We start from the raw sequence: 27,550 nt of genomic DNA, 5'->3' as shown, positions 1-27,550 counted from the left end.
AGTCACTCCAATCCATTAAAAACCCAAAGGCCCTGCCGGTCTTATCTGGGTGCATAAATTTAAAATCATTTGCACTCTAGTGAAGGTGGCCTGAGCTTGGAAGTGGCTCCTAGGCTGGCTCAGGGTGTGGGATTGGAAGTTGGGGTACTCTGGTTTTGTAATTAAATTTCTAAAAGTGGAAAAAGCACTCCAGATAGCAGATTCTGCTGAAGGACTTTTGAAAGTGAAGAAAATAATCCTATCCATTACTGAATAGCTCTATTAAATGATCAGAAGAAGCTTGGCACCACCTTGTTATCTGCACATGACCTCTCCTGAGACATCTGTGGCAAAAAATCAAAAAGAAAAACGACAGATTAAACAAGCGCCTCAGACTGCTGCATTTGAAAGCAGAGCTTGGGGACAGGGACACTCTCCACAGAGTCGTTTCAGGCAAAGGTCACATGTGTGCGTATAAAATCATTCCTGAAAGCAGTGCCTTTGTCCCCCGGCTATCTCCGAATGGAGCCATTGTCCTGCCGGGGGCAGCTGGCACCCTGACTTCAGCCACGCTGCAGTGGGAACTGAGGCCCAGAGTGGCCGGGCAGCCCCCCGGGATCCAACCTGGGGCCAGGGCAGCCACGACCTCCCCAGGGAAGCACATCTGCCAGGAGCTGCTGTCAGGGACAGGGCAAAGCAAAGCTCCCACGTCGAGCTTCGGTCATGGAGAAAAAAGACCCACTGGTACGGTAGGCACATCTGCCCTCCCCTTCTGCCCCTTGTTTTTTTCCTGGCTTGCTAAAGTAGTCTTAAATAAATATAAACACAAGCAAACTCAGGCTATGAAGTAGCATAAATGTGGTTTTGCAAAGTGCAACTTGGATTGGGATTTGGCAAGTAGGAAGTCCTTCCAAAGTGCATTCAGGGGTGATGTTGGAAGTGCTCTGACTCATGAGTAAAGGAGAAAGTATTATTTAATGCACAGAGAAGAAAATGTATTTTACAAACCATAGTAGATCTCTTATAGCTTCTTTTGCCTCCTGAAGATGTTTTATCTCTTAACCTTTTTAATATAAACTGCCTTTCATATATATTCTTACCTTACAGCAGTATCAAAATTGTCATCCAGCACAGACAGGATCTTGTGTTTTGTTTATATTTATGTCCTATTATATTAATATTATGCTAGTACATAATTATGACTTTAAAACTCCCACATCACTTGGCTTTTGATTTATATTAAAATTTCCAGTGTCTGGAGCTTCACTGGTAAAGTCTTGGGCTTAAAGGAAATCTGTCTCAAAAGGTTCCTATTAAAGGCACCTCTCCCTAAGCCTTTTTCTCCAAAGGAAATATATGAAGTTCTTTAATCAGGGCAGTAACACCCCAAGGATCTGTAATTTTTTTCCATAACTCCCTGTGCAACAAATGTAAAGTGCTGATTAGAGAGGCAAGTTGATAAGGAGTAATAAAACCGCATCCCTGGTAGTTCCCCTCCATATAGTTAGACTCATAATGGTTTTGATTACTCTGATTTTGAAGTATTTATCATCAGGTCCCTCTTTTGAGTCTCTTTTGCTTCTGATTTGCTTAGACTTTGATTGTGATTTGCTTCTAATTACTGCTGATCTATGCAAGCTTCCTGTCAGCATGTGTTGGTGCTGTGCAGGCTGCTCCTTATTGCCACCACATCTGTGATGGGAACGCTGAACTCTGCAAGTGGAACTGGGATGCTGACTTGTCATTTTGAGGGTGTCAGGGTTCTGTCTAAATCTTACATGAAAGCTCCAGCCCTCCCTGCTGGATGTGTGGTGGGTGCTGGGGAGGTGGGCTGGGGTTGGCAGAGAGCACTGGTGGGCAGGGAGAGATAGTGGGGGGTTGCCTGTACCTAAAAGAAAGAAGAGGCTGACTCTGCCCCTAACACTGGCTGCCCACAGGTGACCAGCTGAACTGTTCAGGGACAGCAACAGACATTTTTAGATTAAGAGCTTCTCATCAAGTCCAAGTTTGTAGAGATGTTTCCTCTTAGGAGGCTGGACTGTTTAGGATGTTAAGAAAACAAAATAGTTCTTCATTTGTGTAGCAATATTTATTCTACAAAATCTTAACCTTATTTCAGAGGTTATAGTATGAAGTTTAAAGTCACTGCAACGGTGAGGTTTCCAACTATTCATCAAGGATGCCAGCTCAGTTTGAATGCCAGACAGCTAAAGATACGTTAACATCATTCTTGTAAGCTGGAGCTGTTAAAAATAGTGCCCACAGAGCAGCCTTTACCAAAAGATGCCAAAGGTAATCCTTTGAAATTAGCTGAACTGGAAGTGGGGGTAATGAATATTTGTGAGAGATGAATGAAGAGTGGTGGCACAAGACTGCTGCTGGCAGTGCTGGGATAGCACCAGTTGTACAAATTCCGTGCTATTCTGAGTGCTCATTTATGGCAATTTCCCAGATTAATGGACCATCTATGGAAACACAGCAGAATCTGCTATTGCTGGCTCACCAGTAGCACAAATTGTTTTTCGTGTGCTTGCAAATCTGGCAGCACCCCTGACCTCTGCAGCACCTTACTGCACGGGGACTTTTGAGCCTCCCCAGCATCACTCTCCCCATGCCACCCACACCAGCCCAGCTGGGATGCACCCTCCCTTGGGCTCATCACCAGCTGAGATGACGATTATGTTTGCAGGGTGTCAGACCAAATGATCTCACAGGCTTTCTTTGTTTCAAAACCCACGAAACTGGGTGTGCTCCACACAGAATAAAAGACGAGAGGGTCACCGTCACTTTGGTACACAAAAAAGATGTAAAATAGAAATAAATACATACGGGCTCTATCATCATTGGAGAACTGTTTTGCTGTTGTGTACTGTTTAAATTCTGTGAGAAAGATTCACAGGAGATGGTCTTTTATCCTAGCAGTCTTCATATTTCAAAGTATTGAAGAACTGCTTAGAAGTTCCAGTTGATAGTGCTGTACATGAAAAATTGTAAGAAAAGAGATCAAAAATAAAAAATAATAGCAGGTATGCTCAGCTCCTACCCTCTTGTCCTAAGCCAGACAGAACTTTTCTCCTATTGCAGATGGACCTTCCTTACATCTGGGACTGGAAGACTGTCAGATGCCTCTTCTTCTAATACAATTCCTATCCAGCTGCTCTTTTAATTTCTATGGGGGATTTCATGTCTTTCTTACATGCTTTTTATTGTAAAGTACTTCAAAAGTTTCATCTATAACCTTTCTCCTTTGTTTATATAATTTCATCATTGAATTTCATCATCTCTTGTAGAGATTTTTAATAGGAAGCTGTGGTGGGTTGACCTTGGCTGGCTGCCAGAAGCCCACCCTGCCGTTCTCTCACTCCCCCTCTTTAACAGGGCAGGGGGAGAGAATAAGATAGGAAAGCTCATGGATTGAAATAAAGACAGAGAGATCACTTATCCAATTAGTGTCATGGGCAAAACATACTCCATGTGGGGAAAATGAATTCAATTTCTTGCCAATTTAAATAGATTTAGATAGTGGGAAGGAAATAAAAAAATTAAAACAGCACCTTTCTTTCCCCTTTTCCCAGTTCTTCATTCCTGGTTCCTCCACCTCTCCCCACCATCCCAGGTAGCACTGGGGAGATAATCAGTATATAACAACCCCTCTCTGCTGCATCTTCCTCCACACACACCTCCCTGCCCCACTGTGGAGCCATGGGCCAGAGTCCTTCAGGGCAAACCTGCTTCTCTAAAGTATTTTCCATGGGTTGCAGGGGAATCTGTGCTCCGGTGCCTGGACCACTCCCTCCTCTCCTTGCTTGATGACCTTGGTGTCTGCAGAGCTGTTTCTCTTACTTTTTCTCTCACTCCTCACTACCTGCACCATGTTTTTTACACTTTTTCTGTATGTTCTACGAGAGGTGCTGCTGGGCCACGAGAGACTCAGCCGTGTCCTGCGGTGGGACCAACTGTCTCCGGCCCAGGGCAGCCCCGATCTCTCCAAATAATGCACAATTGTACATATTTCTGGATTCTCACCTCTGATCTTCTGTTTCAATGTATTTTTTGGCTATTTAAAGATTTAAACCTGAAAACCTTCTAGTTTTGAAGCTATCTCTGACTTTGCTGTCACTCATCTCTTCACTAGCTTTATAATTTTTTTCTTTTAAGAAGTTCTTGGAAACTCATCCTTGACCATAACCTCATTTTTAAATCCCATGTCATCTGGTGCAGAAATAACATTTGTGGGACATGGCCGGAGTTGTTCCTGCTGTTCTTCTCTTGAAGCCCTCTCTCCCACAGCAGCTGTCTCCTGTCCCCATCACTGAAATTTCACATTTTATTCCCTTCATAGATTTCTGTTTCCTGCTGCTTCTTGTTAATGGCATGTTCAGCTGAGGTCCTGCCTCTCATCCCTGTGGTGGTCAAAAACTTGGGATATATGGATTATCCTGGGTAATAATGCTTTGTTCATGCAGGACTTTTGATCTAATGCCAAATTTGAAGATTGTGGCTCTATACTGTCATATGTGGCTGTGCAGGCAGCTGCAGGGACATGGCAGGATGAGCTTCTGAGGCTGCCAGGCTACACATGCACTTAGGCAGGACCAGCCCGCTAATTCTCAGATAGGTCCAGGCCCTCATGTTTACACACAAACCAGCCCACCAGGTCCTTCATTTGTCAGAAACTGATAATTTGCAAGGGGAAAAATGTGTTAACTTGAAAGGATGATTGTACAGCTCTGTCAGTGAAACAGCAGAAGTTGTCAGAGCCAGTGCAGGCAGGACTTCTCGAATGGGCTCCACACTCACTCTGGGTTTTAGGGAGAGCCCTGTGCAAACCTGGGACAGGATTGGAGCACTTCCCTCAGCTCTTTGCCAACAGCATAACAAAGCAGAGGGAGGGAATTCATCCCAGGGACAGTCCGGGGGGACATCGCATCCCACACTTAAGAGTTTTCAATTACTTGACTCCAGCAGCTGGGCTCTGCAGAATTGCTCCAAATTGCCTTATATGAGTGCAAGTCCTTGAGGCAGGAGGAGATTTTGGTGCAGCAGGATGCACCAGCGCTCACAACAAACAGTAGTAAAAAGGGAAAAGACAATTAACTGCATTCCAAGATAGAAGCCACTATCCATAGAATATTTGCTCACCTATTGCTGCATATTTTGCCTGGCAGAAAAACCTTTTAAGTCACATTAGCTGTATGTCCCTGGTGCTGTTGATGAACGAGATAACTTAAAAACCTTTTCTGGGCAATGGCAAGATAATGGGGGAATGGGACAAGGGCTGACAGGGCTTATTGGAGCTGGGAGAGGATGGTGGTGAGGGGCTCGTGTTCCGGTAGCAGCAAAGGGGGATCAGCCCTGCACCAAATTCAGTGTTGTGGCTATCAAAGTGGACAGGAAAACTCTGCAACTGCAAGGACTGAAACAAACTGCTGCCTCTCCAGCTGCACCAGCTCATGGTTTGGTGCATCAGCATCAGCCTCAGGTGTGAGTGGGATGATGGGAAAAGGCCAAAGGTGGCCTGTCACTCATCCTGTATCACGATCAGTGAAGGATGTTTGGTAAAATGCCTAAAGACTTCACAGGCTGTATAAAGAGAAAATACGGTTTGGTTCAGCCATCTTTGGAGAAAGAAGAGTAGGAGCTTGTGGCTGCAGTCTGGTACCTGCAGCAGATGACATTGGAAGCATGGGGCTCAGCCCAGGAGAGGTACAGCTTCCTCAGTCATTTTAGGCATTCCCCAAAGGCTCTCTTTGCACGCCCAAAACAAATTTTGGCTGAGACAAAACATCCAGCGGATGTTTTACACACATGGTCACTATGAAGGCGGGAGGAGAAAATGTCCTGATGAAACAATACTTTGTACATAATTGAGTTGCCATCACTTATAAATGCTTGTTTTCCTTTCTTTCCATTCTGAGGCTGCACAGCTAAAGTGGCAGTGAAGGCAACAGGCAAACCACAGACAAGGTCACCCCTCCAGGTAGGACAGAGGGAATGTTATAAGATTGGGTGAAATTCCCTTGGAACTGATGCCTCTTCATTCAGGACAAATGTAAGACACCCTTAAGTGCCTCTTGGATATCCAGAACAATAGGATTCCTTTTTCTGCTCAGGGAAACAGCATTTTTTTGTACATTCCTTATAAATGACAGGATTTTACCAAAGAATTCTTGATGCCACAGTTTAAGTCCTCTTCTAAAGAAACAACTTGAAGGGTCTCCATCTCAGCTGGCTGCCAAGTCCAAAAGGATTCATTACTCAGGTCATTTGTCCTTGGCCACATAAATTCAATGCACCTAAAGAGGCTCTATTTTTCTGACATCCCTTAACATGTAAAGGACTTGTGCAGTAGAATACAACTGAACAGCATTAGCAATAGCACAGAGATCACAAGGATGTTTTCCTCCTTTCAGACCACACAGCAGTGGGAACAAGAAGGAAAGATTCCCTTTTGGAATCTCTAAAGCTCTGTTCTTCTAATATATTTTGTCTCTTTTCACCCTCAATACTAATCTATCTTTTTCTGCCCTACCATTGCTCAGTCAAGCCAGCCCAGTATTCCCCACAGATGGCAGGAGATGACTGTGGCAGCCATGGCATATGACAATCATGGGATATCTACTATGCTCTCCTGGCAGTTGCTGTTGTGCTGTTGGCAGCATCAGGTCTGGTTTGTGTGCTGAATCTGCCACCCCTGCAAAGTTTCCCATGCCTCTGCCCTGAGCCCTCTGCCCTGCAGTCTGACTGTACTTCCACCTGCCCTTATACAATGGGGCTTTGAGGTTGGCTTATTTGTTTTATTCATAAGGCATCAGAGTAGGAAGCAAAGAAAACACAAGTTTTCCTAGTGTTGTGTTGGTTTTTTTTAATCCAGTGCTTTCCAAAACTATGCTGAATTATTTGCAGAATCAAGCAGACGCTTCAGCAGGCATAGACTGCCAACAAACAGGGGTATGAACTTAAGGTTATAGTCCCATACTCATTTTCAAAACAGCTGTCATGGCTTAAACTACCACAGAGGAAGCTTGTGCTCCTGCTCTGTCTCAGTGCAAAGAGAACTCAGTTTACCCAGGAGCAAGGGTGATCCTCCTCTGCTGACTTCAGCTGTCACCTGAAGATGTTGCTGCTCCTTGCCTGTTTCCATCATCCATCCTGGCTTCTTTGTCCAAAGTGTGTTTCTTTTAAAGGTCATTTAATCATAGTGTTCCTCAGCGCCAAGCTGGAGGAAGATCACTCAGGCGGTCAAACTGCCGTGCTCAGTGTGGTGCAGAGGAGGGGCTGCAGGCTGGGCAACTCCTCTGCCAAAATGAGGAAATGTTGAATTTGCATACCTGAACAGGGACAGCAGGCACCAGAGGCTTTCCCTGTAGCTGGCAAAGCTATTGCTGGAAAGGGGGGTGTCCCCATTCTCTTCATCAGAGCAGTAGTTTACTCAAGTCCTTTTTTACATGGGTTGAATCAGACACATACAAAGGTGTTTGGTTTCAGTGTCTCGGAGAAGCTTTATCAATGGACAGTGAAAGGATAATAAATTAAATCGTCCCAGCTGTTTTGCAGGTTTTGTGGATGCCCAGGAACATCTGTCTCTGCCCTGAGAATCTTCAACAAATATTATATCTAGCTGACTTCAGTCTTGTCTGCTGTGAAAAGGACATTTACCAGGTTGGGGAGCTTTCTGTGAAGGCTGAACAAAGCAGAGCTCTTTTAGTCTACAGCAGTCAGCAAGCATCAAACCAAGGAACTGTTTCTTTCTGAAAGTCTTGTTTTGCTAGATAAAAAAGATGAGTTAAACAAAACAACTCAGTAAGATTATTTGCTTAAAAATAATCACAAAGACTATTAATGTTTAAGTGACCTGAGTTTCCCTACAGCTTGTTTAATTCATTATAAAAAAAAAAAATTCTTTATTCCTCTCCAAAGTTTTATGCTGAAAAGGTGAAAAAGTATTTGCATAAGCCCCCTGATAATCCTTATGCAAACCCATGCTAGCAGAGTTGCATATTTTTGACTGCTAGCATTTTTCTTCTTTTTTTTTTATATTGCATTCCTGCAGACTTTGAAATTTATTCAGTTACACATTATGATATGGATTTAAGAAAAAAATCCAGCAACGGATCACACTGTTTTGTTGTTGAAATGTTACTTATACTTTTCTCACCCATAGAAAACAGGGAGTACTGTTCCAACAGGATGTTTTTCCCTTTGTACTTACATTTGTCATCTTTGCACTCAGCTGAAATCAGAAAAAAAAAAAAAAAAGCTGGCCTTCAACTGAACTGGGGGTGACACGTTTCAGCTTAGCAAAATTTGTGATGCTTGGAAAGTGGCCCATCTGTCCGAAACGACCTAAAAAAGCAAGATGCAATTGTTTTAAGTTTTTGTGCTTTGCCATTGAAACAGGCAGCAGCAGATGCACGTTCAGAAATGCGGGTTGGTGAGCGTGTGCTGCGATGACTCCACTCCCCTGGGAGCAGAAAAAAGTCAGGGGAAGAGAAGAGCTTGTCCGTGCCCTTCCCGCCCCTCCTCTGCCCACGGGATGCTCCTTAGTTACAGTGCCCGGCTTGGGGGTTGGAAATAGCAGTTTGCAGCTCACTGTATCTCACAGACACACTGCTTCCAGGGCTGAGGACCAGAGCAGAAAACTCATACAGCTGCAAAACCTGTCAAAGGAAGGGAATTTTTTAACCTGTTCTGACTTGCAGTGTGACCCTAGAAATGGCTGGGGTGAGAGGATGGAAGTGATAGCAAGGACTAGCCAGTCTGCCAGCGCTGGTGGTAGACACTTGGTATCTGGATTCTACTTGCTAGGTTTATTTCTGTTCTGAAGGAAAAGGGCAAAAACCCCACTTATTTCCAAGGTAGTGGAATACCTCACCCCTCTCAACAGCTGGGGATAGCTTAAGCTTGTGTAAGTCATAAAGATGAGATAAATCAGTTCACCCAAAAAGACGTTGTAGATGGGATTATGTTTGTGACAGTGTTAGCTGTGTTCTCATTTATGCATTTTTCTACAAACAAAAGCCTGGACAGTTCCTATTGTATCCTCCTCCACATAAATGTTCAGGGAGCCTCTCTGTGAATCAGATCACGCAGTTTAGGCAGCATTAACAGTTGTTATTTTAATTGTTCAGAGAACATCTCTTTTTTGTCAACTGTTCTAATCTCTTTAGGATTTCCTTGTCTTTATGCTGGACTGATTGCATTTAGTGGTGCAGTCTTGCAGTCTTCATGCAATTAAAATAGCTCCGCTTGAATTCAACTCATGCTCATGTGAAGTGGGTTCAAGCTTTTTTTTTTGGTCTTAAGTTCAACACTGCCAAGGCCTGTTCTGTGTTGATGCATTCATCTATCATGCCCCCCCAAAAAAGCTTTCATATGTGCAGACACTTACAGGTCACTGTAACAGCAGTCAGTTCTTCAGCCTTAGATGCCTCTTATATAAAGAACCAGGAGCAAAATGTGCCCACCTGAAGACATGTCCCTATTTGTTGTGGGGGAATTCTCTGTTTCCAGCCTGATCCCTCTGCTTTTACTGCAGAACTATTGATGCCGCAGAGCATGGACATCCGAAACCTCAACTGCAGGCAAGTTGAGAACAATATTCATAGTGATGAATCTCTTTAACTGAAATTAAATAGGATTTTGCTGTTTTGAAAATATCAGTGGAGTTTTTCCAGATTAACGAGAAGAAAAATATTAATTAAAATACTTCTTTCTTGATCCAAGTGCCAAAAACATGAACAAAATAATCTGTTTCAAACACACAGAAACTCTTTTCTGGCAGATAAAGCAAAGTAAACAAAACAGTATTAATTATATCCATATTTTACTTGTAGGGAAGAGATTAACACTTGGAATTTTTTTATCATATCCAAGCCTTGAGCTTGAAAATTGTGCCAAAGTAGAGTTTGAGCTGAGGGTAAATGTGATTAAGTAGGAGAGATATGTTACAGGATTATTGTAGAAGTCCCCAAAAGACGTTTTATATATCCAGAGATTCAAAGCTATTATTCTACTGAGAAAGGTTCAAACAAGGTAAAGGATGTACATACAAGTTACACAAAGAAACTAGATATATGATTTGAAATCTAGAAAACCTACTTTTTACATCTTTAAGTAGTTCTACCACCTTTGTGGGTTTTGTTTGTTTGTTTGTGGTTTTTGTTTGGTTTTGTTTGTTTTGGTTGGGGGGGTTGTTTGGTTGTTTTTTTCTCATTTAGCTTTAACTCTTTGTTTCTGAAGGTCTATGGTTTTTATGGGATGTAATAGGTTGTATAACTTACAAAATTCAAATAAATTACTGTGTGTGGCACATGCAAGGTACCATGCAAGGCCCTTGAACCTCCAGATTACTGTATGGGGGTAGGTGGGCAGATTTCACATGACTGAAGTCTACAGCTCTTTTAGAAAGAAGGATGTAAAGCTGTTGGAATGCACCTGTGACACCCATCACCAATTCAGGCAGTGGAAAACAAGGATGAGGACCTGAATACATACTAAATCTCACATAAGCTGCACTAAGAACACATATGGGCTCTTTGGCTCCATGTTTTACTCCTTCACATCCTCCCTGAAGATGTGATTTTTCATCACAGAACAGTTTTTATTCTGCAGTTGCTAAAATTTTTATATATGACTATTTTAAGAAATATAATTCTGAACTCAGTGCATTTTAGTGAAGTACTTGTGCAGCTTCATAATAATAATATTGTTCAGAAACCAAGTTGGGTAAATGTTAGTTTCTTTGAAGATGAGAAATTTGTTGGAGGTGTATTTATTGGAGTAGTGTTGATGCTGCTGCCACCGTGTGCAACTCACAGTGAGAGGTGTAATGCCCTGTGTTGGAGTGGGTGGTGATTAAGCTGTAGTGCTGCTGGGAGAGACAAGCATTCAGGCACCCAAAGCTTTCTTTGGGTCACTGAAAACTTATCTCCTTTTTCCAGCTGACCTAGCTACCCTACATGACCTCTCTTATTAACCTTGTTCTGCTTATGTGACAGCACAAATGGCGATTGTGTGTGGAGGGTGCATTTGAGTTAAGACCCCTCCACAGGCATCAGCAGCAGCTTCAGAAGCTGCAGTGCTGTCACCAAATCCACATCCCACATTGAACCACTGAAGCTGTTGTATGTGATGTTGGGTGTGGGAGAATTTATTTCATTATGCCCTCCTTTTTCTCACCAGGCTACTCACCTGGCTTTCAGTGCCTGATGAGTATACTAGTGTTTTACATAAATAAATGTAAAGACTAGGACTCAGGTCCTCCCTTGGCCAGTGGTTCCTCTTCTCTCCCTGGGAAGGCAGAACTCAGTTTCAGACAGGCATGAACCCAGTACACCGTATTTTGTGCCGAACACGTAGATGAGGGTGAGATGAGGAGGGGTGCAATGTGCTCTGCAGGTCCACGTGCTTTGTTGGTTGTCCTCAGTGAGTTTTGGGCTGGATGTGGGTGCTGACTCCCCAGCCCTGCGAACCCTGAAGGCGTTATGTAGGTTGCTCAAAAATGTTGATGGGCCTTTATGTGCCTAAGGCACTTGGTGCCTCACGGATTGGGCTGAAGCAAACTGCAATTTGGAAGACTTTAATTTGTCCCTGATTGTCCCTGAGAGTCTGGTGATGATGAGCAGACAGATAATTGGAGACTGCTGTTGTTGGGTGGTGTTTTGAGGAACTGTGGTGAGGAGGGTGTACTTTAATGAGCACAGCCTGGTTTGTAGGTCTTCCCAGTCTCATGGGGAAGCAGAGGGTGTGGTGGTGCACCTCCTGGGAAGTCAGTCCAGTGCCTTCTGTCTCCTTGACAAAATGTAACTTCTGTGTGTAAGTACAAAAGATACTTGCAGAAGCTTCTTCAACTCGCAAACGCATCCCACAGCCCAAGGCAAAGATAGTGTGACCTTGCCTATGCTAATAGTTCCTTTTCCTACCCTATGCTGCCTACCCCCTCTATAAAACCCTCTAAATTCCACCACCACCTTGGTGGTGCCAAGCAGTAGGACAAGAGGCAAGGGACAGAATCTGGAACATGGGAAATTCCACCTGAGTATGAGGAAGAATTTATTTACTATGAGAGTGACTGAGCACTGGAACAAGCTGCCCAGAAAGGCTGTGGAGTCTCTTTAGAGATATTCACAATCCGGAGTAATGTGCCCTGTTTGAACAGGGAGGTTGGGCTAGATGACCTCCAGTGGTCCCTTCCAATCTTAACCATTCTGTGATTCTGTGATAAAAATATGTTTTAGAGTCATTTATACATGGGAATCAGCTCTGCTTGTTATGTTGTACCTCTTTGATTTTGTTAAAAAGACTCAGGGTGTCTTCAGCAAAGTACTTGACTCTTCCCATGATCACTTTGGCTGCTGGAAGTTCATTTGGTTTCTCAATGCTTATATTTGATCTGGACACTGTTTGAATTTCTATGGTTTACCAACCGACAGGGTTTTGTTCTTTGAAATTGCTATTTTGTTCACTCAGCTAATCATTTTTCTTGGCCACAACTATTTGTGGAAGTTGCATTTGGGAGGGTGAGAGCTCTGTGATGCTTCAGAGAAGTTCTTCACCTTTCTGCCTTTCATGCTGCCATCAAGCATACTGGAGCCTTCACCCTGGCCCCCCCCATCACCTGATGTGGCTGCATCCAGCATCCAGGGCAAAGTGGAGAGGAGTAGCAAAGAAGGCTCATTTCTTTAGAGCACACTCCATCCCCAACCTCTGACTAGGCCAGTATACTGCATTTCTCTGCATTTCTTTTCTCATTAAAATACTAGTCAAGAAAAATCAGTTTCATATAAGACTGTAAATACTGCCTTGCTTATATTAACAATATGGAATAGCCTTTGACACCATTTCCTCTATCATTCTTCTGGAGAAATCAGCTGCTCATGAACTGGATGCGTGTCCTCTTCACTGGATAGTAAACTGGCTGGATGGCTGGGCCCAGAGAGTGGTGGTGGTGTTAAATCCAATTAACAGCTGGTCACAAGTGGTGTTCCCCAGGGCTCAGTACTTGGACCAGTTCTGTTTAATATCTTTAGTGATGATCTGTACAAGGGGATTGAGGGCACCTTCGGTCAGTTTGCTGAACTGTGTAAAAGGACCTGGGGGTGCTGGTCAGCAGCTGAACATGGTCCAGCAGTGTGCCCAGGTGGCCAAGAAGGCCAATGGCATCCTGGCCTGTATTAGAAATAGCGTGGCCAGCAGGACCAGGGAAGTGATCTGGCACTGGTGAGGCCTCACCTCAAATCCTGGATTCAGTTTTGGGTCCCACACTACAAAAAGGACATTGAGAGGCTGGAGTGTGTCCAGGGAAGGGGAATGGTGCTAGTGAAAGGTCTGGAGCACAAGTCTTAGAAGGAGTTGCTGGGGGAGCTGGGGGTGTTTATCCTGCAGAGGAGGAGGCTCAGGGCAGACCTTAGTGCTTTCTGAGAGGTACCTGGCTGTAGCCAGGTGGAGTTTGTTCTCTTCTCCCAAGTACCAAGTGATAGGATGAGAGGAAATGGCCTCAGGTTGTGCTGGGGGAGGTTTAGACTGGATATTGGGAAAAACTTCTTCTTGGAAAGGACTGTCGGGTTGCTCAGGGAAGCTGATGGAGGTATTTAGAAGACATGAAATTTGTGGCACTTGGGGACATGATTTAGTGGTGGACATGGAAATGCCGAATTAAGGGTTGGACTCAATGATCTTAATGTTTTTTTCCAACCTACACGATACTGCGATTCTGTGAATGTTTGTAACTGTGGAAATGTTACAGTATGAATTTCACATGTAAAACGCCATCTGGTGCCTGGTTGGAAGTTTTGCATCCAGAGTTAAATAATCAGTCTAATAAAAGCCAGAAAATCCAAAGGTCAATTCTTATTCATGATAACTGATGAAGAGGCATTTCATATTCTGCTGATCTTGTTAAAATTCCTTTTAAATGTGTTTCATTTAAGCCTTAAAACTTGCACTGAATTGCTGAATTATTGGGCCAGGAATATATTATTTCAGCTTTAGTCCTTTCTATTCTAATGAATAAAATGGCAATTAGTTGCTGAAAAAATTAATTGCCACTGATCCCAGCAGTGAAATTTTGCCTGAACAAAATGATTAGACCTTGTTTATGCTAATAAGTTCCTTCTGCATCTGTAGGATGGCTTCAGGCACAATCTTTGTGACAAAAAGAACATTGTGCATCTGAGTGTATGTTCAGTCGAGAGCTACTGGAAAATGTGTCTTACATTACACAGATGAAAAAGATTAGCAGTTTCAGAGTCGTCATCATCTATATTTCTAAAGGACATTACAAAGGATTTAATTAATTTAATATACTTGTAACATTGACCAGAAAACAAAATGAGCTCCTCTATTATGTAAAGTCATGAAGTTTACAAGCTCCAGAGAGGTTACACAAATGGAAACATGTATTTTTAAGTCAGTAGAAGTCATGCATGATGCTGTATTTCTTGGTTTTGTTTGTTGCTTTATTTTTCCAGGTGGCCATTTTTAACATATGTAGGAATTTTCTTTCAAGAGAACTGAAGACCTGTGTGTTAGGAAGACATGCAGGAACAGCAAAGACTCTGGATCTCTGAAAATGAGACTGGATGTATTGGCTTGGACACTCAGAACTGGCCACCTGATTTCAAAATTCATTTGTGTTTTGCCTAGGTTCCTCAGTAATCTGAGGGTCCCAAGCTGGAGGAGAGCTTGAGGCTGCTGATTTCCGTATTTTGCCCATGAAATCATGAGCTTCATTAGCTGAGATACATAGGCAACACCACTGAGCAATTTTACTTGTGGCACCTTAGGTTTCCTGTCTGCTGTGATCACACACGGCTGTACTTACCTAGTGCTTGGGGATGAAATTGTTTAACCACAGGATATACCAGAGGCTAAGGGCAAAGAATTTCATAGGAACAGATAGTAACATTGTTGATAATTGCTTTTCTCTAGACTTCTATGCTCAGCTTTTTGCTAGAAAAATATTGCCTATTGGCTATTTTTTTTTCAGCCCAGCTAGTGGTGAAGTGCACATTAGAAGATAGGTCTTGAATTCATAGTTTCAGTCCTTGCAAGTAAAAGGAATACAATGTCCTGGTGTGGCTAAGATGAAGGTCTTTTTGGGCTAATTACATTGCCCCGAGCCTTGCAATGCAAAGATTCAGCTACACAATGGAGCCACTTTCGGTTAAGAAATTGCATAAAAAAAGGATCATCTCCTGGCAAAGGCTGGCAAGCTGATGAGATGTGGGCAGCGAAGAGAAAGACTTTTTAGACTCTGTCCTGTAAAGCTACACAGTAGGGAAGGGGAGTTATTGCAGCAGGTAAAAGGTACCTCTAAACAAAGCTCAAAATTGTATGTTTATTACTGCAAGTTAATTTAAAGAAAACTGTCTCTTAATGCCAGTATAGAATATGTGACCGGTCCCAAGAGAAGCTCAGTCCATCTGAGGGCTTACAAACCTCGACTCTGTTCCTTTAAATGTAATTGTTTGTTAGTAAACATTTTCATGAAAGAAGCTTTCATCAGAGAAAAAAAAGTGGCAAACTACACTGGTAAATAATTTGCCTTGGCAAATAATATTTAAGCCACTGATTTCAACCTTAATTCTGTTCAGCATTATCATTTGCTTTGTAAATAAAAGTGCTTATCCAAACAACCAAGCTTTCTGTTGTTGATGAAAATGGGGGAATGTGGGGCAGAGGGAACGTGTCACTTCCCTTCCTTTCTGGAAGTCTGGGTTTTCCAGCTATTCACATGGAACTGCTTGTGTTTCCATCGATACGAGCCTTGCCCTGCCACAGCAGCACGGGAGAACAACGTTGAAAAATACCCCCGCGCTCTGAAAGCGTCTCCAGTTTTGAGAGGCCTCTGCTCTGCAGCTCAGTTAGAAATTTGAGGAGCACCCGTGGAGAAGGAAAGGGGTCCCCCAGCTCCCAAACCCGCCCAACCGTGAGGGGTCAGCGGGGACCGAGCCCACCGCGCTGTCACACCTGACACCGGGGCACTTTTGAGGGTGGCATCGGGATATTTTCAGTTCGCAGCCCCCAGTGAGTTTCCCCCTCTTCTTCGAGCCAGATGGAAACGCATTTGGTTTTTCTTTTAACCATGTTACTTTTGTGAGGAGAATAAAACGAGCAGGAGGAGCTATTGGCCGCCGCGGCACAAGCAAGCCCAGCTCTGCCAGAGCAAACCACATAAAAGCGCGCGGGTGTGTGTTTGGGGGGAGGGCGCAGCCAGGGGATGATGCCTGGAGCTTCTTGCACTCGGAGCTGCGATTTGTGAGTGAAACATGATGAAATCACCCCCTGGACAAATCACACGAGCCTGTCAACCTCACCAGGTGGGATTACTCGTAGCTAATAGCCCGAACTCCCCGAGCAAACAGAGCCCTGCACTCACTATAAAAAAAGGCGACGGTGCGGCGTAGGCTTTTCAAGAATTCCCTGGTATGGCTAAGCAGGGCTGCGTCCACTCGCACCAGGTAGGGGAGGAGAGGAGCGTGTTTGCTTTTAGAGGAGGAGTAGCAGCCCGTCTGTCCTGAATAAGTTCCTACAAAAAGGAGCGTTTCAGCTTCAGAAAGAGATGTTTTATTCATAAACGCCTTCTGGTTTGTGTTACTCTCCAACGGTGACGCTGTCAGCTGCTGCTCCAGTGATGGGAACTGCAGTGCTGGGGAGCTCGAATGTACAGAGGACCATCTCTACCCTTTATGCCTAATGCTCTTAGCACAAAAGTCCTGCTTCTTGCACAGTTCTCTTACTTTGCTGTTTTACTTTTGCAGGTTATATCCTTGTTTGCTTTTGCCTTTGGAGTAAATGTCTGCATGGGATTTACAACAAATCGATTTAGGAGATCCGAAGAATGGGATGAGGGGCCGGTCTCAGGTACAGTAACGGACTTAAATTGTGCATCGGCATACCCTTATGTTATAGGCTGTGCTTAGAAACCATTCCTACTCCGTAACAGTAGTTTGCTTGTTCCTTTTCCCTCTAGGATATAGAGAAGAATAAATAACTCGCAGAGCCCGAGTCAGTTGACCTTTGGGACTCACCTATAGGTCTCCTATTTACTTAAACTTTTGCTCTGTGTGCATGTGACTATGGAAAATTTAGCTTATTTTAGGACTGAGCACTCTCAGTCTCACAGAGATCGGTCTCATCAGCTCCTCTGAAGCGTTTGGCATGTTTTGTGCTCTGCACAGTTTCCTTCTAGTGCTAAGAGAAACTCCCTGATGGGTTTAAGGGTACTGGGTTTATTTTGGTAGCTATTGAAGCGGTTTCTAGAAACTTGATGAATGCTTTCAAGAGGCGCTGGTGAGAAAAGCTTTAGGGATTTCTGTGGCTCCTGAGGTCATGCTGGTTTGTGAACAGTAGACGGCAGACATCTGACGGCGGAGAGGGCCGGGAGAGGAGAGCAGGTGTTCGTGCAGATGCACTGTCACTGAGTCCTCTGTTTTTCTTGTGTATTTTACTTTTTTCTTTGGAAGACAGTAAGAACTGTCACAAAAAGAACTGTTGTTTGTGTTCTGGGGCAATACAGGATTTTGTGAGCTCAGACATACTCCAAATGGAAAAATGTATAAACCAAAAAACTACTCCTTTTTTTTTTCCTAAAAAAAAAAAAGGGCAAAAAACCCCAGGCTTGACTTGTGCCTCTGTTCCTTTGGCAGGAGAAACAAAACCTGCGGTCATTGACTTAGAGATGGTTAACGTAATTGAAGTGGAAGGGTTTCATTTGCAGTGCCCATCTGTAATGATAGCTTGTGAATTTTAATTATAAAATGGTTTACCACGGCCAGAGTTCGTTGCGTTCCTGGTAATGTATCTGTGTCCTTCTGTCCCCCGTCTTTGACAGGAATTGGTGTCTAATCACAGCAACAATCAGGGCAACAATCACTGAGCAGAGGCGTTTTAGGTAATCAAAAAGATAGTGTCTGTTACCTTTGATCTTTATATCAGTTTAAAAAATGTTTGAAAAACGGGTTTGGTTTGGCTTTGCTTTTAATCTTCTAGTATGTTAACTGCAGAGTAGTTGTGTAGTGTGTGTAATAGTAATGCGAAGGATTTGCGTTTCAAGCGTTCAACATCTGACTACCAGCTGCTTTGGTTCGCTAGTGATTGTCTCGGGCAGAGCTGCTCAGAGCTGGTTTTGCTGAAGTTCCAAAGGTCTGATACTGGGGACCCATTGCAGCCGATCGGGTGCCAGCTCGGCTGAGCCAACCAGCACCGCTCAACACCGTCAGGGCTGGGATCAGTAGCTGTGTGTTGTTTCCAGTAGCAAGAGGATTAGATCAGCATTACAGAAAAGTAGGAAGAAATACAGGATCTCTTGCAAAAGGGCAGGAGATGGGGTATTTTTGGAAGTGTATTGAGAATTTGCTTACAGGTGGGATTGGACCTGCACCTGGCATTGAAGTAGTCAAGTCCAGGTTGCAACAATGAGAGACAACAGTAATGGAAGGTTTTGTCCATTCTGTGTTTATGAAGCTTGGTTACTTTCATTGCAGGAAAAAAAAAAGTGATAGTAAATAATAAAGTGTTGTAGTTATATCTGGCTAAAGGAGACAGTAAAAATTACTTCCAGTTATACTTCATTAGAAGTCCAGTGCAATGACTTATCCAGAACAAAAGATTGGTATAATTATTTTTCAATTTCATTCTTCCTTGGCTTATTTATTTCCAAGTTTCTTGGTGTTAAGAGTTAATAAAACAGTCTTTACCAAACATTACTGCGGAAGACAATTTGTTATTTCTCCAGAGGTATGCCATGATTATAAACAAATTTTAGTTTTCATTTAGCGTAGAACTCTGCTATGAGCCAAAAACAATTTTTTTTTTCCTAGTTGCTTATAAATGCATGTCAAAGTATCACATAATGCCTATCCCACCTTGTTTTTTTTACAGTGTACAGATGTATGTCTTTATACATTTGAGATGTTTAATATTTGTACCCAACAAATTATTTAATTGAAATAATTTTTTTACCTAAAATTTCTAGAAGGCATAAGAGAACCAAGACTCACAACTTTACTTTTGTAAGTTATTTGCTTTTTGCGCTTTGTAAGCGCTTTTGGGGAAAATGTCCTTAGTAATCTCTTGAAGCATGTTTCTTGGTCATGATAGGATAACTTACACTTTGGAAGGAGATACACTGAAGTTTTTCTATCCCTTCTCGATGGATTTTTAACATGTCCTTAGAAATGGAGTCTTACCTTTCTCATACTGGAGTTAGGATATATTTTTTTTCTTTCTCTGACTTTTCACTGAGATTTTACTCATTGCAAAAATGAAATGCAAGTTCATGAAATGAATATTATGTGGCAATATTGAAGCTCCAAATGTTTTGCATAATCATTTGGTTGTTCCGTATAGGTTCCATATGGGATCCATAGGATCCAAAATGGTAGATTGTTACCAGGTAGTCTCCTTCCTGTAATGACTGTGTAGGCATGTCTCTATTGTCTTATGTCTTAAATACTACTGAAAATAAATGGATATGATTTTTTTAAAAGATATTGTAATCAGAGTCAAAGGAAGTAATTTGATATGGTACCTTCTAAGATAACACCTTTACAATGAAAATGTAGTAACCCCCATGAACTAAATCACAAAGGCACTGTTGCCCTATGTAACTTTGGTCTCTAACCTATGATGTAGAAGACAATTAGATGATTGTTTTGAGCTTAGTTGGCCAAAAAAGCATGTATGGAAAAGGATGTGAAAGACTTTATGTTTTAAATAAGGAGGGGAGAATCTTCATGCTGAGATCCCTCTGCCTGCTGCACAGTCTGACTGCAGGAGCTGTGGAGGGATGCAGGAATTTTGAAAAGGACTTTTAAACTGTGTAAGTTTGTTCTGTACAAGGGTTTCTCCTAGTTTGAAAGTGCTCACCACGGATGGAGCTCCTGATATATTTTCAGACTATTTTGCATGCACCAGTACCCCTGCCATGGCATTGTGCACGACCTGAAAAGCATGGTCTGGCTGCAAAGGCAAGGTCAAGCATGATAAACAAAGGAGTGATCTTATATTGAGAGAAATTTAGCAAGTCCTCTTTTGTGCTGTGATATAGAAAGTGTCCTGCGTTGACTCAGGGGGTGCGACTTGAATTTGCTAAGTGATTTGGGATAATTTGTCACATTAGTAATGAGATGGTTGTCAAGAGATATGAGAAAATAACAGACAAGGTAGTGGCCTAAACCTTTCTTGCATGAAATGGAAACCCTACCTGCAGTTATAGAAGATGGAGCTAGAAGGGACCTTGAACAGCTATGTAGACCTTCTTCATATCCCAAGACATGGTCAGTTATTACTGAAGTGATCCTGACAGATCTTGGCCTAACCTGTTCTTCAAAATCTCCAAGCTCAGAGATTGCACAGCCTCTGTGGGCAATTTGTTCCAGTGGTTTCCTGATAGATGAGCTGCTCTTTACAACAGGTAGACATTCCTTGAGCTGCAGTTAACTGTCTCTTATGTAATCTGCAATCAGATTTATACCTTCTCTTTCCTAAACACATGTTGACATGTGGATTTTTTTGCCTTCTGATAAGATCTCCTTCTCTGTCCTTTGAAAGGAAGAGGGTAATGCCAGTGTAAGGGTTATATGCTAGTATGTAATACTTTCAAGTTCACAATACCTTTGATTTGAAGCTTATATTATCTGGCTTCCAAAAGAAAAAGTAGTGGAAGAGGTTAAATAACATGAAAATATTTTTTGGTAACAGTTTTTCAGAAGCATTTGATAGGAAGCATCTGTCATTAAAAATAAGGAAGAAGGCTTCATAGCTCTGAAAGTTTGAGTTATTAGCATGCTTTGAAGCAATTCTCATGTGATTAATTTCTAACATAGCTTTGGGACCTACTTACTTGAGCAAAGAAAACACTGGTCTTTGTATTGCCAGCACAGATACACAACATTTAAGTGCTTGGAATTTCAGATGGCCAAAATATTGATGTCTCATTAAGAACATGCTTGCAGGGTAGAGCAAAACTTAACTATGTGTATAAAGTTAATCTCACTGAGCATTGCTGACCTGGTTGAGAAAAACAAACCACAAAAGCAGAGAGACACAGTTGTCTGCTACTGTCTTTTCCAGCAGTCCTATGAGTATGCCTTGCCATAATCCATGAGTGCAAACATGGTAGGTTTGGGGTTCTCACCTACGGTCTTGGTGTAGGGTTGATTTGCTGACAGGTTTATTCCCTGAAGTGGTTCATGCTGGTGTCCAACCAGTGCCAGTGCCACTCCAAGGGAAGTGGGGGAGCAGTAGTGCTGGGGATGGGTGGTGATGAGACATCAGCTACTACAATGGCACCTCCGAACTCCTCTTTTATAATTTTTCCATCCATTCTCATAGTATTTGGTTAATGCCATCTTATCTGGGAAGAGATTTCGCTTCAGTTTATGTGGTGACTGAACTTTCGTCTATTTAAAAGTGTAAGGGGAAAAATATATAAGAAAATATCAGAGCAGCTGTTTCCCAAAAATGCCGTTGTGTCAGTCCTCTTAAAATCATACTGCTAATCATGGTGAGATTTACCAGACCCGAAACCAAACCATGACCTAAAAGAAAACAAAACCAAGATGATTTCAAATACTTAATTTTAATAGATCTCTCAAGGAACAAAAGGTATTGTGAAATTTTCCTTGGGACACCTTTGTATTTAAAGGATAACATAACTTAGTTATTTTATTTCATAAAATGCAATTAACCCTAGAGAACAACACACAATTTTCCTGTTTTGTATAAGCTGCTATGTAGGATTCTCTTATAGGAAAAACTCTGAAAATATTTAAAGAGTACAAAACAGTAAGTTTTGAGAAAACAGCAGATATGTGCATATCAGCTTTGACTTTAAGGACCCTTACTAATAGAATATTGAAGTCTAATACATTATTCATGGCTTTCAGATTGGCAGTCCTCCATTTACTTACACATGTAATAATATATTAATTTCTTAAATACTTCTGCATTTCTGGATATTTTATAATTTGGTGCTCTGCAGAATCTCGTCAAAAAGCCTTGCTTTATTTCTCCATTAATTTATAGAGCATCTTAAAGTTTTCTTTCATGCTTCACATTGATTTGACGCCTTCCAGTATAGCAAACCAAGTCCTGCTGTTGCATGTAGATTAATTGGAGTCCTTTCCTATGCAAACTGACCAGCCAGCCATGAAAATGTCACTTGGTTTCTGAAAACAAAGGCCTGCTTCTGTGGAATAACTACAGCTCCTGGAATGGGGCCTTGGAGACTTCAATACGTTTCTGCTAATGATCTCTTGATTGTTACAGAGGTAAAGCCAGGGCTGTTTCTTTGCAGGATGTTATCACAGCATGCTGTTTCCTTTATTTTTTTTCCTCCCCCAAAAGAACAACTCTTTTGGAATTTGTTCTTTTTTTTCCCTTCATTTCTTCAAGCAGTCTTTTTCCTCTCCCTGCTTCCTTCCCTTTCCCAGAGCAAGAATCTGAGGTTTTGCTCCTTTGAGTGGCTTGGGGCTGAGCTGCCTGTCCCGTTGCTGCTGGCCTGACAGATGTTGCCCTGTTTCTTGTTCACACAGTCCTGTCAGATTCCCCCTGGATCAGTACCTCTGGCTCCTGCAAAAACAGGTGCTTTGAACTTCAAGAGGCAGAGCCTCCTGGCTGCCGCTGTGACAACCTGTGCAAGAGCTACAACAGCTGCTGCTTCGACTTTGATGAGCTGTGCTTGAAGACAGGTATGATGGGTCTCCTGTCCTGCACTGCCAGGTGCTGCTGACACCTGGTTCCTGCCAGTGGTCAGGACCTACCTGATAAACCCTCGCTCCCTGCCATAACCTGCATCTCCTCCTCACCTCGCCTTGCTGGGCAGGCTCAGCTCAGCCCAGAATGCAGCCCGTGTTTCCTTGCAAGGAGCAGTAGGAATGAGCATCTATTGTTCCTTTCGGGAGGGGCAGAAAAAGCAGGGTACTGTTCATATTACAGGAAAAGTAGATCTTCTGGTACTAAATTAAAAGCAATAATCAGTGTTCAGGCACCAGTTTGACCTCTAGGCTACAATTAAAAGCTGTGGTAAAAACTGGAGGTTGGTCATTTTGTGTCAGCCATCCTTTTTTCCCCCAAGTGATAACTCAATATTGGTGCAATTCAGGCTCATTTGTGGCATGAAGGTGCCTTGGAGACTGGGAGCATTGAAGGAGTGTGGGTCTTCTTGGAGCAAGCCTCAAATGACAGCCTGGGCTTACTACCCGTGCCCCAGACTCTGATTTCTCGTTTTCAGGATGCTTATAACGCACTGGTAGAAACATTTGACTTCAGTTTATTGGACCTCTGGGGATGGAAATACAGCAATGGGTTCACTTTCTTCTTTTTTTTTGCCTTTTTTTCCCCCCCCTTGAGTCACAGTCAAGGAAAACGTCGAAGACGGCCGCAAGTTATATTTTACTTCTGAGCATAGTGCATCTAAATTATTAGTTATACCCTTCTTTTTGAGTTTTTGCACAGTGGTCAGAGTTGGCACAGATGCCTTTTACTTTTGCCATTAAACTTTTTCTTGCTTTATCGAAGTATTACACTAAGCAACCAGAAGAGAAGTCTGATGATTAAATATATCATTGCCCATGGTTGTGCCATGTTTAAAAGTCCTGATTTCCTCAACTCTGTTTATGAATATATAATTTTCATAGCTCAGTACCAACAAATGGTGAGCTAATCTGGTATGAAAAACAACTTTAGTTCCAGGCCAAAAAACTTCTGATTTTAGACTGATGCTGTTTCACCCCCGGTGTAGATGACTGCAGAATGAGAGGCTCTTTTTGAAGACTTTCAGCTTTCAGCAAGATGTCTGCTACCAAAGGGTGGATTTTCACTTTTTCAAGTCTCCTGTCTGCAGCAGACACATGTTCACATTTGTGTATGCGTACCTGCATAGCACTTGGAACTGTTGTGCTAATTCTCATATACCCCCATAGGCATTTATTCAGGCAATTATCACATGTATAATCTGTAAATATTACCTACTTACAGAAAAAAAAGCCCCAAATGAAGGAGAAAATAAGATAAAAGACATTTCTCTGATATGATGTGGTTTTTTTACTGGTGGATGTTGTCTAAACTGATTTTTAAAGTTTCTTTGTTGGGCCTGGATGTGCAAAATCATCCTTAAAACCATAGGCCCTGTTCCAAAATGTAGCAATGTACTACCCTTGAGAGAGCACTCGATTTAGACAGGCCCTTAGATCCTAACTTCATTTGCAAGATGAGAAGAGCTGGAGTGTTTTACTGGAAGAACAGCTCTTGTTTTCTCGAAACTTTTCAATTGGTGCTGAATCTTGCACTGTGAGTGAGCAACTTATGGGAGTAAGGCATCAATTTGCATCGACATAATCTCTTTCCTACTTTCTCTTATTTTCTGTGGATTGAGCTGGGGACTGTAGTAGTTGTGAGGAAAAGAAACGATCATCCTAGAAATACCATGATTCTTAGTTTGTGCTTCAGGCCCCACCATTTATCTGTCAAGATTCCTTTTTGTCTTTTCTTTACACACTACTTCTGGCATCCAGATTGTACAAAGCCTGAAATACAACACCGGAGGGTAGCAGAAATACACGTGTATTGGGTGGAGGAACTCTCCTGCACTTGCAAATCAAGTGCAAGTCCTTTTTGGTTTTGGTTGACATACTTCAGAGGTCTTGAAATCGCTAAAATGGGGCCATAAGCTTTACACCCAATTTTAACGACTAGAGCGTTGTCATTGTGGCTTGAGTTGCTACTTTGTTTTGCTTACAATCTCTCGTTCTTTCTTACAATGTGAATATTGTAGCTCGGGGCTGGGAGTGTACCAAAGATCGCTGTGGAGAAACCCGGAATGATGACAATGCTTGTCACTGCTCTGAAGACTGCTTAAGTAGAGGAGATTGTTGTACTAATTACCAAGTCGTTTGCAAAGGTACGTCTTTAGTCTTTCTTCCTTTTATCTTTCCAAACCCAATAGAAGGCAGCCCTGTGGGTAAAGGGTTTTCTTCTAAAGGAAGAACACTCCTTGTTCTGATTTTTTTTTTTTTTTTTTTTGGGGTGGGGAGAGTGGGGTGGTGGAGAATGGGGAATTGAATTTGTAATTTTCTGGATACTAGCAGAGAAAAATATGTATAATTTGTTGATCGTAGAAGGACATTATCTCTGCCTGTAGAATTAAAATTATAGAAAGAGAATAGGTGTAGGAGGATGAAGAAGAGTTTAAAGCAAAACTCTGAAGTATTCAGATGCATTTGTCTGCATCACAGGGAGAGCAGGGATATCTGATGGTCTCAGAAGGAATGGAGCATTCCTAGATATGTTATCTCTGTCCCGAAGACATTTCTCCACCCCCACCACAAAAGCTCCTGCTCAAACTATTTGGCCTAACACCTGTAGGCTCGGTTTCTTGTGGGAGAGGAGTTGCCAAAATACAAGAGCTGTTACTCGCGGGTGGGTGACATGGGCTTCAGATGATCATGACACACCACGGCTGTAGAACACCCCACACTGGTTGGCAGGTGGATGGGCTGTGAAAGCTTAACTTTCATCCACTGCCCTGCTCTTTTAGAACATCTACTGCCTGTGTAGTGTGTCTGCCATTCAGACCAGATCTTCTGATCCTTGGTAATGAGCTTTACAGGTTCTGCTTTTGTATCTCAGCTAGTTCTTAGGGTTTTTTTCGTTCATTAACTTTACTGGGGCAAGGGTTACAGTTTGAAATTGTTTCTTCCACACCATTTTGGACAACTGTGTATGTTCACAGAATGATAGTGTTCCAGATCCATACACTGAAAATGGGCTTTTTTGTTTACTTGGGTTTCACTGTTGGGAATCCAAGTGAAATATATATTTTCCAACAAATCCCTGTAGATTGTTCTTCCCCTTCTCAAAGAAACCCGAGGCTGAGACCACTTAAATACTATTTATGTTTTCAGTTCCTGCCTTTTTTGTGAGCTCCCTCTCACAAGGGTCAAGACAGAGGAATTTACATCTCCAGCTTTAATGTACACAATCTTTGTTTAATTGACTAATAACAAATTATCTGAACGACCCTGGAACTCTGACAGGAGTAATCCTTATGTGAGAACAGTGTTTCCTCTTTATTCATGCCTTTGCCTTTCTGAGGATAGTGTGTTGGTTGTTTTTTTTTTTTTTCTTGGAAATTGTCCCTCCACCTCCTGTCATGGTCAGTTGGAATTGCTTGCAGCACACATTTCCTGTAGTTTTTTTTCTATGATGTTTTTTGTTTTGTTCTTTTCATTGAACTGCAGTTCCTTTAATAGTGCCAGGTTTAGGAAGCAGGCTTGTTAGTTAATAATTTGTTTTTCAACTGACCTGTGAAAGTGCAAGCCATGAGCCACTCTATAGTCAGCATTCAGCAGTGAAAACCTTAAGAAAATAGTTGATTACATGAAGATTTTTAACTAATCTAGCTCTGAAGGAGTATTAATGCTTTTTTTAGCCTGAGTCTCACCTGATCCATGAGCTGATCAGCTCTCTAAACAAGGTGGAAACTATTTAGAGTTGTTTTTCTTCCCTAGAATGAATTTTGTTTTGTGCCTTTAGCCAGCTGAATCAGCTCATGGACACATCAGAGCTGGGGGAAGGAGGGTGAGAATTCACAGCCAGAAGCAGCACTACCTGTTTTTGACACATCAAAAGTAAAAAAAAAAAAAAAAATTAAAATAGGTGACCACTGTGACTAAAGCGTTACCGCTGTCTCTTGCGGTCAGAACTGCTTTTAACTCCAGTTTTAAGAGCTACCTGTAGGAGTGCTAGTTTGAATATTTTTATTGAATAGAATATAACCAGATCACTTGTTCAGCCTTGTGAAAAGACATGCTCGTTATTCATGGAAAGTATGACAAGACAGTCTGTTAACTGGAGATAGACTTGATTTTTTTTTCTTTTTAATACATATTTTCTGTGAAACCTATAGCTTTGTCCACAGATTTTTTAATTTTTCATTTTTTGAAACTCCAATGTGACTTTTCTGGCAGGAGAAACCCACTGGGTGGATGATGACTGTGAAGAGATAAAGGCTCCTGAGTGTCCAGCAGGGTAAGTGTTTTGCATCCAACTACAAAGCCAAACGCAGCACAGCCAGTGGTCCCCAGCTCTGCCCACCACACTTCTGCAGTGGCCCTGTGATGCAGGCTGAATGGCTGTGGGTTGGATGCTTTCCTGAGCTTCACCATTTGTACAGTTAAGCTCATAATATCGTAAAACATTTGCCTTTAAGCTGCTGGGTGAGTAGTGTTGCATAAAATATGGGTTTGAACTCTTGGTCTTTGATCACCTACTGCTGAGCTTTCCTGCTTCACTTACATGGGGAAGGTAACCAGACTCATCTGAAGTCAGTAGGAAGGCTTATGTCATTCTGCTTGCAGTAAAATTCATGTTAAGCCACATGTGAACACAGTTCAGACCATTTTTTTTAAAATTGAATTTATTACTCCTGGTGTTATGCTCCTAAATGAAAGGATTTCTAAATTGCAATGGGATATAGACTTGACTTAGTGAGGAATTTGAGCACATGAGAAAGTAAGCACTTTTGAAACCAGTTGTCTCTATTATCCCAAAAGGTAAGCATCTG

General features: G+C 42.2%; 1 protein-coding gene across 7 annotated transcripts in view; it reads left to right on the top strand.

The window, feature by feature from the left end:
- Positions 1-443: 443 nt before the first annotated feature.
- The window catches only part of ENPP2 (ectonucleotide pyrophosphatase/phosphodiesterase 2), a 72,340-nt gene continuing 45,233 nt past the window's right edge, over positions 444-27,550 (top strand). The window contains exons 1-5 of one of the 7 annotated variants that reach the window (XM_051778481.1): positions 444-728; positions 16,743-16,845; positions 22,521-22,676; positions 24,761-24,886; positions 26,955-27,015. In XM_051778481.1, coding sequence (XP_051634441.1) covers positions 444-728; positions 16,743-16,845; positions 22,521-22,676; positions 24,761-24,886; positions 26,955-27,015 — 731 coding nt within the window. Of the gene's footprint in view, positions 729-16,158; positions 16,443-16,528; positions 16,646-16,742; positions 16,846-22,520; positions 22,677-24,760; positions 24,887-26,954; positions 27,016-27,550 lie in introns of those variants that run through there. The other 6 variants (XM_051778480.1, XM_051778474.1, XM_051778475.1 and 3 more) reach the window with 6 other exon arrangements.

Source organism: Manacus candei, unplaced genomic scaffold, assembly GCF_025592945.1.
Source record: "Manacus candei isolate 608988 ecotype Guabito, Panama unplaced genomic scaffold, ASM2559294v1 h1tg000013l, whole genome shotgun sequence".
Taxonomy (NCBI): Eukaryota; Metazoa; Chordata; class Aves; order Passeriformes; family Pipridae; genus Manacus; species Manacus candei.
The sequence above is the reverse complement of the archived record's forward strand: the minus strand, read 5'-3'. Positions and strand labels throughout refer to the sequence as shown.